Genomic DNA, 16,617 nt, shown 5'->3' with positions numbered 1-16,617 from the left:
TCAATGAAGTCTGATTTACAAACATTTAGCCAGATTAAAAGAATTCTGAACCAGATCAGATACAATTGCTTTCTATCAACATCACAAATTTACCTGCACACCTGTACTTGATCTGTGGCTATGCTGCTCTCCAAAACAAGCTAATTAATCAGAATGATAAAATCTAATGAACAACACTGGCCCACACAATTTTCAGTTGTTTGGAATATGGATGAAAAGAACTAACAGCATGACACAGAAGGAAGTTTAGCTTGTAAACAACAACATAGAACACTTTTCAAAAAAGAAAAAAAAGTCATTACTAGTCACGTCTAGGCTTTTTATATGTAGCAGTCTTTAATAGCTGTAGAATAGGGAATAGACAGAATAGGGAAAGACAGAAAGGGATACACTTTGTATCAGTCAAGACACATACAGGAATTAAAAGAACTCAAAGCATGAACGCTTCACTGTAAAACTTCAGCTATACTTACATGAAGAATAAAACGAATGCTAGATTTCAAACTGTGCTATGAGTCTCACAAGAGAGGAAAGCCACTAGCCATTTGTTTGTTTTCTTAAATATGTCCCCTAATAAAACACTCATGAGGTGGGGCAAAGCTTGCAACATTGCTTGCTTCAGTGAGGGTATATGTAAGCAAATAGCCACTCCACATCCTCAAAATCCGTAAAACAAACAGTGTCCCACTTATTAGGTGCTCAGTGCAGACTGTTCTTCCAACCAGGTTTTCCAGGATGTGAAAAGTGAGAGAATTTTTGGTTTGACAGTCAGTTGAGTGTACCATTCCCTTTTGTAAGGCGAGGCTTCCTTCAGAAACCATATGTACATACAAAATGAAAGATTAAGCACCCAGTACTCTGCTCAGTTCTGTGATGGGCTTCCTAGGGAAGTCATCAGTCCCAACTACAGAGAACTATCCTCAGCTGCTGTTAAGAGCTCTGCTAGCACAGGATTAGGAAATACTTTGGTTTAAAATGTTCTAGAAGAGACTCAAAATAATCTTTTAAGTAAGCCACTGACATCTAAATCACCAGCTACCTTTTTAAAGACAAAGAAAGCTTCAACAATAGCTTACTAGTTGTTGTATTAAATTACTGATAATAAAGCTATGTTGCCTTCTGCAGAGCTAGTTGTGGTAAATGACATTTGAAAATAAGCTCTTACAGATATGAAGGCCTTCTCTCATGTACACTGAACATAACTACACTGAACTTCGCTTCCTACAGCCATTGTTTCCACAAAGCATTTCAAAGACCTATCTACCTCCTACCCCTCAAATTCTAACTGTAACAGAAGCCTAGCAAAACAATATTCATTGTGTTTATTCTTAGTGCCTGATATAACTTTGTAAGCTTTGGTGCTTTCAGTTTTCCATCAAACTGTGTGATTAGCCTCGCAGCTGAAATATTACAGCTCCCATGTATCAAATCATCTCGTTACACAAAGTTATCTAGTATTATGGACTCTTCTGTACCTTTAATTCTTTTGACACCTGTTTCCTCTTCAGTTTCACAGCAGATAATTTTCTCTTCCAAGGTTATTCTGATATGAGAGCTCTCCAGCAACTTTTAAAGCAGATTTTTGTAAGACCCATCAAGATGAACACAGTATCAGGACCACCGTGTTAAAAGCTCTCCTACGTACCTCTGCAAACACTGCAAAGGAAGTGTACAAGCAGGATCCTGAAGTGATGGTTCCTGCTGTTGGCTTCCCACACAGTGTCTTCAATAAACTGGCGTGGATTGCAGTGGCTGGTCACAGATTTCACTATGCAGCTTATCTAACAGAGTGGCAGCAGGCATCTGCCAGGCAGTATGGCAATGGTACTCACCACATTCCTATGCAACAAAGGATGGCTAGGAAACAAATCAGGGCTTTGCTTACAGATTGCCTGCCCAGTGGGTTAACCCATATCCCCAGTTTCCCTGCACCCCACCAGGGGTCACTAACACCACATCACAGGCATTCCTCAGCAGGGCAGGCAACTTTATTCTTCTACCATAATAATTTAAAGTATTTACACACTGCACAGTCACTCTTTCACACTAACATATATTTACTGGTACATTTATGAACCGTATCTAAAAGACTCTATAAGGACTGACACAATTTGGGGTTTCCAGGCATGAAAATAAAAACTGCAGCCTTCTAAAAGACAGCCATTTGGAGCATATGCGAAAAAAACAATGTTCCCTGTAAGCCTAAGTTCTCTCCAGAGAACATTCACTAGCTTCAAGATATCCACGTTTGGCATTAACTAAAGTTCTCTTGGCGATGGCAGACGTCAAGAACGAACATGTGCAAATAACATTTTCTCAAGAAATCCCCACAGTGGGAGGAAGAAAACTGAAAACTCTTTAGGGGAAGTACTACATTTCTGAAATACTATTTACCTGAGAGGCTCACAGATCAATGCTCATATACATATATACTATATATGTATATACACAAAGCATCTAGGGAGAGGCATTATTCAGTTTATAGTGTCTGCCCCGAAAGTACATGCATCACCGCAGCAACGCTAGGCTTGTCCATCAGCTTTCAGCCATGTGACCTTTAAATTCAGAGCAGTGATGAGGAAGTTCAGCCACCCAAAACAGGGAGAAGCCTGTCACCATCAGGTGCAACTCTGGGAACCACAAAATCAGACACAGCATAATTCCCCAAGTCTAACTCAGCTCAAGCAGCACCATCACACAGTTAGACCGACAAAACAAGCTGCCAATGGATCTAGCCTAGAACAAATTTTCACATTCTGCCTTAACTCAGTTCTGACTATTTTCATCTCATGTGTTCCCAGAGTAACACCTGCATGCAGTTACACATCCAAAAAAGGAATTAATTAGTTCATTTGAGAAGACTACTGCTGTCCATATCACACAATAATCCCTAACGCTGCCAGAACTTCATAAACCCTGCCAGTCTTCATAAAAAACATGAGCTTTCGCTGTACGAATGAAGTCCATCTCCCTCCACCAAAGCAAACACAAGCTCAGTTTTTTTTTGTTTTTTTTTTTTTTGTTTGTTTGTTTGTTTTTTAGCAAAGGCAAATGCTACTTAGGTCTTTTGTCCAGAACAGGGCTAATGCATCAGTCCAACAATGAACCTCAGATGAATAGTTTCAAGAGGGAAACAAGCCTGTCTTGGAGCTGGAGTTACTGTAGCATGCACAAACACTGCAGTTTCTTGCAGCAGATTAAGGCACTATGTAAAACCAGCCTTTAAGCCACCAACTTGTTCTTCTCCTAGTTCCTCAGTAACAGCAGTCAGGTGCCTCATTTCCCTCCCCACTTTTTAATATACTGATATAATTAACACGTAAGTGCAGAATGACTTAACCTTCCAGGGCAGAACCATCTGCAGCAGCTACTTTGAAGAGGAAATGTTACACACTTACAGAAGTACACCATTAGTGTCTTTCAAAATCATCTCTCCAATGGCTCTACAAAGCTACGTAAGTCTCACTCAAACACATTCACTTAGCTTATTTTCAAACTCATGCCATGGAAGTATGAAATGTCAGAATTACATAGCAGGTTCTGTACATCATGTTATCTGAGATAGCCTTCTGAGCTAATGGGAAGCACTTCACTCTCTCCCTCCAAAGAAGGGAGGACCATTAGGACAGAATATGATTCCTTTTTAAATTGTTTTAACTAGGGAACCCAGTAAAATACAGACATCGTTACAGGACAAGAGAGGTGCTGTCTCTACAGTAAGAGAAAGTGTAGAAAATATCCCCATGAATTAATACAGTAAAAAAATCTGTTAAACCAAGCAGTAGCTAGGCAGAGCACTGAGTACTGTATGTACATGTGTATATGTATAATATAGTTACTCAGATACACACATAAATATTTAATATATAAAAAATAAAGTGCTTTCTATCAGGTCCCAATGTAGGGACATTATAAAACATTTCACCAACTGCAAAACAAATAGATACAAAGAATACTACATCCAACGTACATGAGAACAGTTAACACAGTATGTACAATCTGGTGGGTGTCCCAAGACAAAACATCCCTTCATATACATTGTATATACATATATACTCATCTTTACTCAATATATTATGACAATATATATTTCAAAACTTTGTTATAGACAAAGAAAAAAACAACAACACCTACAAAAACACAACAAGGATCAAGCACACAAGTCCAAGACTGACAAAGAATTGGCTACCCTTGCCCACAGCACCACCTCTGCTGCTGGGAAAGATATGCCAGCGCTCCTTTCTGGGGTGCAATGCCTCCACATCCTGCAAGGCACTGTGAGCAGCAGCCGTGAAGTTAGCATCACCAGTGGTAAGCAGGTCAAACACACATGAGTAAAAATAGATGTCCTTCACCAGCATCTTCTCGTTGCATTTGGTGGTTGCAGATTCCAGTGTGTACACAGACCGGGGATGAGCAGTGCCTACCTGAGGGAGCAACTGGCCCCTCACGGGTAAAGGCAAGTGGCCACTATCATCTATACGTTCACTTGAAGGGCAACCATTCACACACAGCTGCAGATCCTGACTCTCCTCGTAGGCCATGGCCAGCTCTTGAGGCATGCGAATGGCCAGCGTTAAGTAGCGCCCAAGCTGACGTATGTACACCATGGTCCCAATATGCCTGGCATGCATTTCTATGTATTTGCCGCTGACTTTATCCACGATTTGCAAGCTCTTGGTGTTCCCATCGCCTCCACCTGTTGTACCATCAACAAAAGCTGCAGGCAAGTCATCAGTCACTGCTTGGTATACCTTCTGATCCGTACAGTCCTGGTATGATTTAAAGATAATAGTTATCTGGAGGGGAGAGATAAGAAAAAAAAACAAAACAACAAAGGTTAGTGATCATGGGGAAAAAAAAAAAAAAAAAAAAAAGAGTCATTTGAATCTTTTTTCCATTTTGCAGCTGAGATTTTCTGGGACTACCCGCTAGTCCAGACTTTGACACTTGCCTGCATTCATGCCTAAGCAGAAAACAGCCTGTACACATGCTTAAAGCAGTATTTTCCCAGGTGGCAATTGTTAAATTTGTTCTTAACTTGGCCTGGAAGCAACAGTATTAGCATGTGGTAACTGCAACAAGGTCAGGAAAGGAAAAGGCTTATATTTAATTAAGCATCACAACTCCCTGTTGCCTGATGGTTTCTTAACACTTTGGAATGCATCCTGCAATCACAGTGGAATGATGTGCCAAATAATTCCTGCACTACTAGCCACCAGAGCAGAACTGGATTGAACTGCGTGAAAGCACAGAAAGGACCACAAGAATTCAGCTTCCCTCACCCACAATATTCTCACCACCTCTCTCACAGTGACTGTGTGACTGACCTTTGTCGGGTACTTGTTACTTCCTGGAGGTGTTGCCAGGATTAGCAGGGTGAGACTGCTGTAAAGGCACAGATGTATTTGGTGCTGTTATCAGCCACCAACACAACATGCACCAAAATGAGATGTACGAGCACGAAGAACAGCTAGTCATGTAAGTGCTTATGGCTCCTGGATTCATCTGGCCCAGGAGCTCGGGGATTTGACACTTCAGTCTGCTGCTGCTCAGTAATGTGCTGATGGAGAACCAAAGCAACACTGAAAGATACTCCAAGTCATGCCTTTGAAGGGTGAGCTCCAGCACAAAAACCACAAGTACAAAGCAATTACTCAGTCTTTTAAGATTATGACTGGCCTTTTAAACCTTAGCACTTATTTGAATACGCCACAAAGGGAAGAGTAGGTCCTCCAGTCTTACTTGAAGGGAATAATCAGGCTATTTGGCACACCAAACTCAGAGTGCCTAGTGGCTTTTTCAAAAAATAAAATTACGAGGAATCACGTATAAATGTTACAAACAGAGATACTTCTTCCTTTACAGTTTTGAAGCAGAGTAAATAATGATTTCTTGAAAAGGTCAAAGGATATTTTGTACCAAAAATAAATATTTTTCATTATTTTCATCCTTGACTGGTTGATTACATCAAAATTAATTAGTCTGTCATTTAAGCACTCTGCTACAAGATTCAGAGTACTCCAAAACACATTAGAGGGTATTTCAAATTAACGTTACAATTTTCCTTAAGATCTACTTTATGGCAACCTCACATTATAATTTCACTTAGCCTGCACACTTCTGCTCAACAGCTTTTGTTTCGTACCACTCTGCTTTGAAGTCAGAGCTAGAGGTTAAGTAAACAGCTGCACTACAGACAATCTGAATAAAACCTCTAATCTCTTTAGCCTCACCTCTCCATGCCAGTCATAAAAGACAAAAGTCTACCCTTTTCCCTCCTTCCTCTGCAATAATTCCTCCTCTGGAGTATGCAGACATACTCTAAACAGTACTGCATTGTTCTTCAGTATTTGGCACGTCCTGGTTAGTTGACACACTCAGTCTGTGTCTGTCTCTCACCCACACTGACAGCACTCGCTATTTTCATTCCATATGTTCTTGCTAGTTGCTGTCTGGAATTTTCAAACGTTTTTCCTTTGCTTTAATCAGTTACGCAGCTAGTTCGAGACCATCATCAGTCAAGTGATCTGGTAAGCATATCTGTGAGCCACAGCTAAGCAAGGCTTGAATGCTTGTGATGAAGATTCAGAAAACATTCAAGCACACTTCTTGTTGTAAAGACCACCTCACATCTTTGTGCTTGTTGAAGTAAACTCACCAACCTAGAGAAGAGATACTTGAGATTTGGAAAGCGATTAGTGCTTCTGCACATAATCCAGAGCCTCGTGAAGTAAATCAGGTGTTGTATTTTATATAACAGTTTCAATTAAACAGATTTCTATCTCAGCCTGCTCAGGTGAAGAAGCTACTTCCTGGGACGCTTCTGTGTTGCTTTGCAAAGAAAGAATGATTTACATTTCAGCAGAAGTAAAGCTCTGCATCCACTCAGCAACAGAGCGAATCTGGAGATAACAAGAGGCAATGGTTTTAATGACAGACAGAACTGGCTGCTTCACAGAACAGCTAAGCAAGGGACCTAGCAAAGTTTACCAGGAAGCATCTAAGTCTTCTCTCCAAAACTCCTACCTCTGAAAGAATGAAATTCAAACAACTTCAGAGACAGAGAGGGAGAACAGAAGCCTTCACCCTAAGGCAAAATCAGCAGTCACAGCTTTACGCTGAATGAGGGATGAACACCTAAGTGAACAAAGGCCCCCAAATACTTTGCAAGGATACCTCCTGAAGAGGATCAACAAAGAGACCATTAAGACTTGCCAAGGACAACCATATTTAAACATTGTGACTCTAGACATGAAGTTTGGATGTTGCATTTTCTGTCCTATCATATTGCTCTAATCTAGATCAATACAACCAGAGATCTGTAAGGTCATCAAATCACAGAATGGTTTGGGTTAGAAGGGACCTTAAAGATCATCTAATTCCACCACGGGCTGGGATATCTCCCACCAGACCAGGTTGCTTGAAGCCCCATCCAACCTGGCCTTGAACACCTCCAGGGATGGGGCAACCACAGCTTCCCAGGGCAACTTGTTCTAGGTGTGCAGAATTTATTCCTTGTATCTAATCTAAACCTACCCTCTCTCAGTTTAAAACTATTACTCCTTGTCCTATCACTACAATCCCTGACAAAAAGTCCCTCTCCAGCTTTCTGATAGGTACTGGAAGGCCTGCCCAGAGCCTTCTCTTCTCCAGGCTGAACAACCCCAACTCCCTCAGCCTGTCTTCATTGGAGAGGTGCTCCAGCCCCTTGATCATCTTCATGGCTCTCCTCTGGACTTGTTCTAACAGGTCCACGACCTTCTTGTGCATGATCTTCCAGAGCTGAATGCAGTGTTCCCATGGGAGCAGGGAGAATCACCTCCTTCACCCTGCTGGCCACATTTCTTCGGATGCAGCCTAGGACACAGTTGGCTTTCTGGGCTGTAGATGCACATTGACAGCTCATGTTGAGCACCTCATAAACAAACAGCCCCAGCTGCTTCTCATCAAGGCTGCTCTGAACCCATTCTCTCTCAGCCCAGCCTAAGGTCCTTCCCTTCTCACCAGTTCCTACCTCAACCTCGTAACTTGGTCCTGAGGGATACTGAAGACCTTGTTGCAAAGGGAGATGAAGCAAGTTTAATTGCAAAGCTTTTCCTGTTTAAGTTTTCAAGGTGACATTTTTGACTACGTCATACTTTTGCCTTTCTCAAACAAGTTTAGCATGTGCACACTTGTATGCCTACTGCAGGAAAATTCCTCAGGAAAGAGGCTGACAAAAAAAAAAAAAAAAAAAAAAGAGAGTTCATCCAGATGTTAGAAAACACACATGAAGTATCACATGCAAGAAGGTGACACTACCTACTGAGCAAGCAGTGACTTTGGAAAAATCTGAAGGAAACTCAAGAAAAATACAGCCCTGATGGCTTAGTAGTAATTTAATTAAGCACTGGAGAATAGGTAGATGTTTCAGCAGAAAGTTTTATGGTATTAGATCGGTGGTCTTCAAATATCCCTGGGAAGGCAGCGAAGGACTTTATGTGGTATGTGTAAGGTAGCTTTTAAGAGTTCATAGGTAGACAACTCCCTAGTGTACATGACGGCCTTAAATGACATCCAAAAGCTTTCAGAGTTCAAATATACATATAATTAAAAGGATATATTTTTTTAAAACCCAGTGCATTAAATAACTTTCAATCTATAACAGATATTTCCACAGCTTTTCTTTCCTGAGGGCCGCAACAGGTGTGAATCACGCACTGATCTAAGAAACTAAGTACCACCCAAAGAAAACCACCTGAGTAATGGCCCATGCAGAAAGGTAGAGCTAGAGAGACTTTATTAAGTAGAACCAAAAGGATTCATTGTAAAATTTGGATTCAATATCCTAATTTCAAGTTACATCACATGCTACTGCATTTTAAGATGCACTGCATGCCCTTCTGGATGAAACAAAACCAAAAGGTGCTTCACAAATGCTAACGACTGCTCAGCCCATCAGACAGCACTAGGCAGCAGAATCTCTCTCTCCACATCCCCATGTTTTGTGGTGTGCCATGACTGAAGTAGCTGTAGCTCAAGGACACCAGCAAGTCCTATGAAGGCAAGAGGTCTTGGGGCAGGGCAGGAAAGACTTAAGGACTACTTCAGGGATGCTGCTGGGGCCAAATTCTTGGAATCAGTGAGGGTTGAGGATATTACAAAGCAAAATATTGCAATCCCTCTTCAGCCTGCTGGTCACCTACAGCAGCACTGTGTAACATTTTATCCTGACACGTTAATTACTTCAGAGGAGAAGGTGTATGGATTGCATGCACAGCAGAAATAAAAAGGAGGTCGATCTGAATACAAGATGGAGTTCAGCACTGAATTTCCAAAAGGAAAGACAAGATCACTCAGGAAAGCTTCTCTCAAGGTTACTGTTCATAAATCACTCAAGAACCATTTCACACCTAGTGTTAATTGATTTAAAAATTACCTACAACTTTACTTCCTAAAGCAACGTGAATAGTAGCTAAAATATTCTACCTCTTTTTTTCAAGCAGACCTCTCCCTCCGCAGCAGTGAGGGAGTAGCAAGCAGTGAGAGCAAACAAGCAAGGAAGTAAAGCCTAAAAGACCCCCAAGGCTTTAAAGGCATTCATACAGATGCTGCTGGGTGAGTCCTCCTGCGTACTCTGTTTTCCTCTCCCTAAAGGAAGGAGTTCAAGCCAGTGAAGTCCCTGTAGCAGTTGTCCAGCAGTTCCACAGATGTAACACACAAAGAAACAGTTTAGTGCCTGACAAACTGCCACAGCTTGTCCTACAAAAACCCTTTAGTACGTCCAGGTTGTTCTGAACACCAGGAAACAGCACAGTTTATCTTCACACTCATGAAGCTGGCAAATCACCAAACTCAACAGATCGCCTGTGCCCAGGAAAGCTGTGGCTGTTTTTCTGTGTTATTCTTCTGAGACTGTCCCAAACCGTGCTGCACATCAAAGTAACCCTAGGAAAGCTTTGCACATAGGGAAAGTGTCCATGACAGAATTAAATGAGCTTTCCTGATGGACAGGATCATGAGGAATGTGCTGAATGCGCAAGCACAGAGCTGAGGCTTGAGATAGATGCAAGAAATTGTGTCAGAAATGAAGCTTTGCATTCCCCTGACAAGTCTGAGTTCCAAGAGCAAATACAAGACCAAAGAGCTTATCTGCATCTTCTGTAGAGCACAGAGGAAATTCCTCAAACCAAAAAACACAGCACCCAGCAGACAGTATCTTCTGCTGCAGCCTCTGCCTAAGAAGCTAACCTCAAAACTACATTCACTGCCTGTCTTGCTGCCAGGATGGTGCCAACATCCCTTTCTCCTGAGCTTCTCTATCACCCATTGCTATTCATAACAAAAAAAAACTACTTATTTTCACATGCTGTGAACTAACCATCATTTGGTTATGGTCAAAAGGTTACTAGGCACCAAAGCACCAATTTGCCCTAACCACAGTTGCACAGTAGAAGTTTATTATTTCTTCTACCTTGTCTTCTATGAAGCTGACTATTCATGGAAAAAAACAGGTATAGAAAAGTAAAGCACACCAACAGGTGTAAATTTATAGTTGTAATGCATGAAAAGGATTCTAAATTAGAACCTGTCACACTGTTTAAACCCGAGAGGAGGTTTCAGTCTGCCCTAACTGCAGTGCAAACACAGTTCAGGGGACATTCAGCAGCTAGCTGTTTGGAAAGTCTAGTCAAGGCACAGGCAAGAGGCTCTTGCTGTGAGAAAGACGGCTTGTCTTAAAGGCACTGGCAGGCATTTGCCTTTCAGAAATATCCCAAATCCACTGCAGGTGCTCCTGCACCTGCAATTTTCAAGCTGTCCACAGCTACCTGCTGAATCATTTGATTGGCTTATGCCCAACTACATGCCCAAGCACGGCACTACCTTGCATGGAGTGCAAAACCCCAGGCCCTTAACTTTACCCTTCTGCTTGCAGTCCTCTCTACTCTTCAATCACCGAAATGAAACACTCTAAGGTAATAGGAAGAGGAATCAGCTTTTCTTCATGGACAATGCAGCTTTTAACTGATGTCCTCCGACAAAACTGAAGCATGTACTTCTGAGAAATAAAGCCAAATTCAACTTGAGCTTAGGAAGAATGTCTATAAAGATGAAAAAAATAATCACACGTGGTTGGTTATCTGATGTTCCCACTTAAGAACAACTGAAGGGTAACGGGAAGACAAGTTCTTTAATATTGCTTGAAGAGTAAGTACATAGTATTCAGTCTGCACTGATCTCCTGAAAAACAACAGAAACCATGGTGCAAAAGAACTATTTAAGAGTTTTGACTCTGAGAAAAGGAACACTTCCCTGCTAACACAGCCAATAGTCAGTTTAAAATCCATATGCTCAGTAAAACAACTTCAGTAAGAGCTCTTTGTTTTCCACAGCCAATTTGTTTTTCTTTCTCTGTCCTGCCATTCACTCTTTCACTCTCAGGCTGTCCACTACAAAGCACCTAAATAAGGAAAACTAGCTAATTTCCAATTACTGCAAGCAAGGAAGGTTTTGGGTAGGGAAGCCCAAGCGCCCCTGCTCCATTTGCTATTTGGGACAACTGCACTAGTGATACAGAGGACAGCTGTCATCCTGATGGAAGCCTTGTAACCCTTAAATGAAGCACACAATAATGCCTTCTATTTAATGCATTCTCCAACATACTTCCTACCTGCTCCCTCTACAGCCCCCTACATCCATTCTCAGAAAGCCCCTCAAAGTCTGCAGTGTTCTGTGTCTAAAGCTGGAGGAAATCAGATATAAAGACGCCAGTAACCTACACAAAACTCATACAGAAGTCTGCCAGAAAGAAAAAGAAATTGACCTAAGTCCAGTTACTTGGTGACAATCCCTTATTATCGATCTGAAAGGCCTTGCAATCCTATGCCAAGAGGCATAAACAGAACAGACCAGCTAAAACAACAACAAAACAAACAAACAAAAAAAAAGTTGCAAGTTTCAGCTGGACCACAGAATATACAATAGCTTTGTTCACTCTGGATACACAGATGTCCTCACTATGGGCAACAGAAAAATGCAAAACACCTACCAAAAAATTGCCCAGAGCATTTTGTGAATATATACACAACTCCCACTGGAGGACATACCTTTCCAATTAAGGAATGAAAGGAGGAGTCTTACAGCTTTCCACGCTTACCAGCCAGATGCACAGAGTAAGTTGGGGGGAAACAGATTTTTATTCTGCATTCTTTGTTTAAAATGTCCTCCTGGCTTTCTCTTCTCCATTATGAACTTACTGGATGGCCCTCAGACTGCTGGGGTCACTTGAGTCTCGTAGGTTTTGGAGTGACAGAACAACTCTACAAACAATAATCACTTTGCTGACGATTCCTTAAAACATGGTACACCAGAATGCTATGATAAATCTGAATGCAATAACCACCCATACGGCGAAATGATAGTTAAGCCATTTTCACAAGCATACTGTATATAGGATGAAGGTGCAACATTTCATTCCTATGGCTCCTTAAATTACTTTCCCTAATAAATAGGCATTCAGGATAAACTAAAACCTCTATTCTTCTCATCTCTGTTTTCATTACGTCTGCTTTAGGGTGGTTGAGGTAGTCTAGTTAGCAGTTTAGTATTTGCTTTGGCTTCTGCACAATTTAAGATCAGCATAAACCTTTGTTATTATTTCCCATTAAAGACATATCCAAATAATGGCAATGACGAAACCAAGACTAATGATGCATAGCATTCTGGAAGCTTTTCTTACGGAGAAGGCAAACAATGGATCTGCATGCTCTCAGCTAGGAGGAAATACTCTGTAAGTAAAATTCACTGAAATTATCTTGGTAGCTCTTTAAGGGTACCTTAAGCTACACACCCATGGCCAAAATAAGGGAAGTACATCCAGCAGACATTCCACCATCACAGAGTGGAACACTTGCAGTGAAAATGTTATAGGCATCAGTGCAATAGTGGTAGTGCAATTTTAACAAGCCTTTTCTGTATCTGTTATAATAGTCTGCTTCATAAAGACATCAGGGAGTTAAGATGACGATGCACTGGAGGTATTGAAATTTATCTTGCTAAATTACTCGTGCATTCAAAAACCTTCATTTTCTACAAACAGGTGCACTGATACAATTTTGATTACCTGCCAAAGAAAGAAAATGCTCAAGGACTGTATACCAGGTAACAGAGACTACTATTAGACACAATTCTAATATCCTAAGTCATACATCTTATTTCATTTAATTGTTTCTGTGGTCAACTGTATCTGTACAAATGCAGGAGTACCGAACCATGATTATAAAAGAAAAAAATACATTATCACCTTTTCCAGAATGCCAGGACAAAAACAAAACAAAAAACTTTGAGAGTAGAAACAAAGACAGAAGGTACATTCTTTGATACATACACTTTTCCTCAGTATGTACAGATATTTATCTCCTTAAATTCTCCTCTTAGTTATCTGCATGAGAATACATATACCAGCATAGTATGCTACTGTAGTCAATCACATCTAGAATGTGGCCAGTTAAATGTTAAGATATCATCTATCTACTACCATCCCATTCTGGCCAGCCACAGTATCTGTGGACAGAAAGACTCTAGTTTTATCTCTATGAGTAAGGAAATAAAGAGCTTCCTGCAAAACTTAACAAAACTGAGGGAAGAAGCTTACTGGAGATATGAAATTGTACTTTCTTGTACTTCAGCATCTTGCAAGAAACCCACAGAATAGATTTCAAGGGACGTAAGTCTAAATCTCTTTTGCAAAGCATATTCAGCTTAGCCTCATGCCTTCATCTTACAGTCTTTAAGAACTGACAATACAGACTGTTTGCTGAACAATAACAAGTTAGGAAAAGGTGATTTTGAATTTCCGTAGTGTATCGGTCCAACCTTTGGCCTCTCTCAAATGCCAAAATTTGCTTCACTGATATAAGCATTACGTAAGTTGGCATCTCAGAACCCAACAGAAATGCATGTGACATGACTGATTTTCACTTATTAACAATACTGCACAGTCATCTCCTTGGAAAATGTGCTCCCTCCAACCTACCTCTGAACTTAACAATACAGTGAAAACTCTCCAGTACAGATAATCTTGAAATAATCTTGTACATGCAGGATCAAGGTATATTAGTCTCTAAGAGCTACACTACCACGGCAAAAACAAAGGCTATTTCACTACAAAAAGCAAACAAGGCAGGTGGCAGTATCAGCTTCAAACATACATTCAAGTCATTCTGCTTACTAATGAAAAGCTACCTTCAAAAGTTCAGAGCATTTTTTTAACCCCAGACTCAAGGTACACGTAAATCACAGGACATCTCAGCAAGGCTCATGCTTTGTATCTCATTTTCTTTCTGTAGGTATACCTGCTACCTGCCTTTGGCAGAGAGAGTTAAATATTTTTCTTAAAAGAAGGAAATGACATATGCCATCAATACACATTTTCCTTCTCTAGCCACTTGAAGTGGTTCAGCTGATAGCCATTTTAAGCCTCGCCTGTCTGAAAAGGTATATATACACACTTGGCAGGATTTTCAGGCTGCTGGTTCTTTCTAGAGCACTAAAACCTTTTAACAACCATTTGGCATTAATGTCATTTTTTGCTACCTCCTCTCAGTTCTCTGCAGTTCCTCTCCTTCTCTCTGCTCTGAATCCTCAACATCTTGGTAAATCACAGGTTTGCCACTTTGTCAATGGATTTTTGTTCTCTACTGTTACGGCTATACAACTTAGAGAGTTTAAGAAAAGCAAAGACGGTCTTTTCCTTCTCCTTGCCTAGAATTTCTATTTAGTGCAGGGAAACAGATGCTGCAATTTGATACCTGTTTTGACAATCAAATTTATTATTCTTAAATGTTTATATTGTGAGATGTATGGTGAATTTGGGGGGGAGGGGGGGAGAGAGGAAAGGAGGGAGGAGCCTGGGGAAGAAAAGGAGCTGTTTTATTTTTGAGAAAATAATCAGTTTTTCCAGAAGAGGAGCCTAGCACTTTTAATTTCTCAGACAACTTAATTGAAGATTCTCAAGCTGCAATGCTCCTTTAACCATTACAGGCCGAGCCACTTACTCTACTGTCCTGGCCTTCTACTTCTGTATGCATACACAGTGTTTAAGAACAATCCATACCTTATTTGTAGCAGTAGCACTGGATCCTGGGACCACAGGCACATTCGTCACTTGCACTGATAAGTAGTTATTGTCTATGAGAGGCCAAGCACCTTCTACTTTGCATGTCTGGAAGTGATCCTTAAAAGTCCTCAGATGAGGATCACCAAACAAGCCACAAAATAGGTACGTGGGGGTAGTTTTCTCCCCTCCGGGATGTTCGCCGGCTCCTGTGTGGCCACTGTAATTGCAGGGATCGTGGGTTACTTCGGGGTTGGTGGAGGACGTGGGTCCGTCCTTGGAACAGTTTCTCTGGCTCATGAGGTCGCTGATCCCGAGGACTGCAGAATGGTAGACCAGGTTTCCACGGCATACTTTGGAGTTGCGGTAAGTGCAGGCAGAGTACGCTCGCAGGGCCTTGCAGAACTCCAAGTCAAAGCCATCGAGGGCTGAGTTCAGTTGTGAAGTCAGGGACACAAAATCGGTGGTGCACTTCTGAATCCGACAAGGCGTTTGCAGCTGGCAGTCACCTAAGCACAAAAAACAGAAGGTGGAAAGCAATCAAGCGAACCTCTGGCACAGCAAAATCCTGTTCTACACCCACACCTGCGGGAGAAAACATCCTGAAGACAGATTACGGTGCTCGCCTGCTGTATTAGAGAAAAAAAAAAAAAGGGGGTTATGAGGCAGAAAGGCAGCAATAAAAAGAGGTCTGCAGGGCTGAGATGACCCAAGCATGACTTCATTTCCACCTAGACAATGGCAAGCAGCAGATTAAAAGCATTAACCCCAGCAAAGCACGAGCCCGGCATTTCTCTCCCGATGCTATCAAGGCGATGATGCAACCCCGTGCCTCAGCTAATCACTTGGTCAACAGGCGAGCCTCCATTTCAGCCCTTTACACGGCTACCCAGCCTTCCCTTCCCTTCCCTTCCCTTCCCTTCCCTTCCCTTCCCTTCCCTTCCCTTCCCTTCCCTTCCCTTCCCTTCCCTTCCCTTCCCTTCCCTTTTCCCTTCCCTTCCCCTGCCCTCCCCTCCCCTCCCCTCCCGCTGGTACCCGCACGCAGCAGCACCCCCAGCCCCAGCAGCAGCCCCAGCAGCGGCTGAGCCCCGGCGGCGCGGGCGGGCGCGGCGCTCCCCATCCCATGCCCGTCCATGCATGGCGGCGCGCCGGGACCCGCACAAAGGGAGGAGCCCCTCCCTCCCCTCCGCCCTCCGCCCTCTGCCCGTCGCCATGGCGACCCGCGCCCGCCCCTCCCCGCGTCGCCCCACCCCATTGGCTGCCCGCGCTGTCCCTCAAGGAACAACGCTCCCCCCCCCCACGCGCGGCACCGCCCCTGCGGGGAAGCCCCGCCCCGCCCCGCCCCGCCCTCCCCGCGCGCGCGCGCGCGCGTGGCGCTGGCGTTGGTGCCCGCGCCCCGTCCCCGCTGCGAACGTGACGCGCGCGCCCGCGCTGCCACGCGCCGCCGTCAGGGGTCGCGTGTCCGCCGCGGCGCGGCCCCGCCCCCTGCCGCCCAACCGCCGTAACGGCTGCGGGCTGCA

General features: G+C 42.8%; 1 protein-coding gene across 2 annotated transcripts; it reads right to left on the bottom strand.

Annotated features, from left to right (window-relative positions):
- Positions 1-220: 220 nt before the first annotated feature.
- On the bottom strand, positions 221-16,239 carry RGMB (repulsive guidance molecule BMP co-receptor b). 2 transcript variants are annotated; one of them, XM_082783688.1, is made up of 3 exons: positions 16,133-16,239; positions 15,098-15,606; positions 221-4,799 (listed from the first exon to the last, which is right to left on the bottom strand). In XM_082783688.1, exons 1-3 carry the CDS (start codon positions 16,230-16,232, stop codon positions 4,131-4,133), a joined length of 1,278 nt encoding a protein of 425 aa, XP_082639814.1. In that variant the 5' UTR covers positions 16,233-16,239; the 3' UTR covers positions 221-4,130. The 2 variants fall into 2 exon arrangements, with proteins under 2 accessions (XP_082639814.1, XP_082639815.1); XM_082783689.1 differs by having other exon boundaries at positions 221-4,772.
- Positions 16,240-16,617: the final 378 nt, after the last annotated feature.

Source organism: Aythya marila (genome assembly GCF_965140915.1).
Source record: "Aythya marila genome assembly, chromosome: Z".
NCBI lineage: Eukaryota > Metazoa > Chordata > Aves > Anseriformes > Anatidae > Aythya > Aythya marila.
This window is presented reverse-complemented; position numbering and strand designations above follow the sequence as displayed.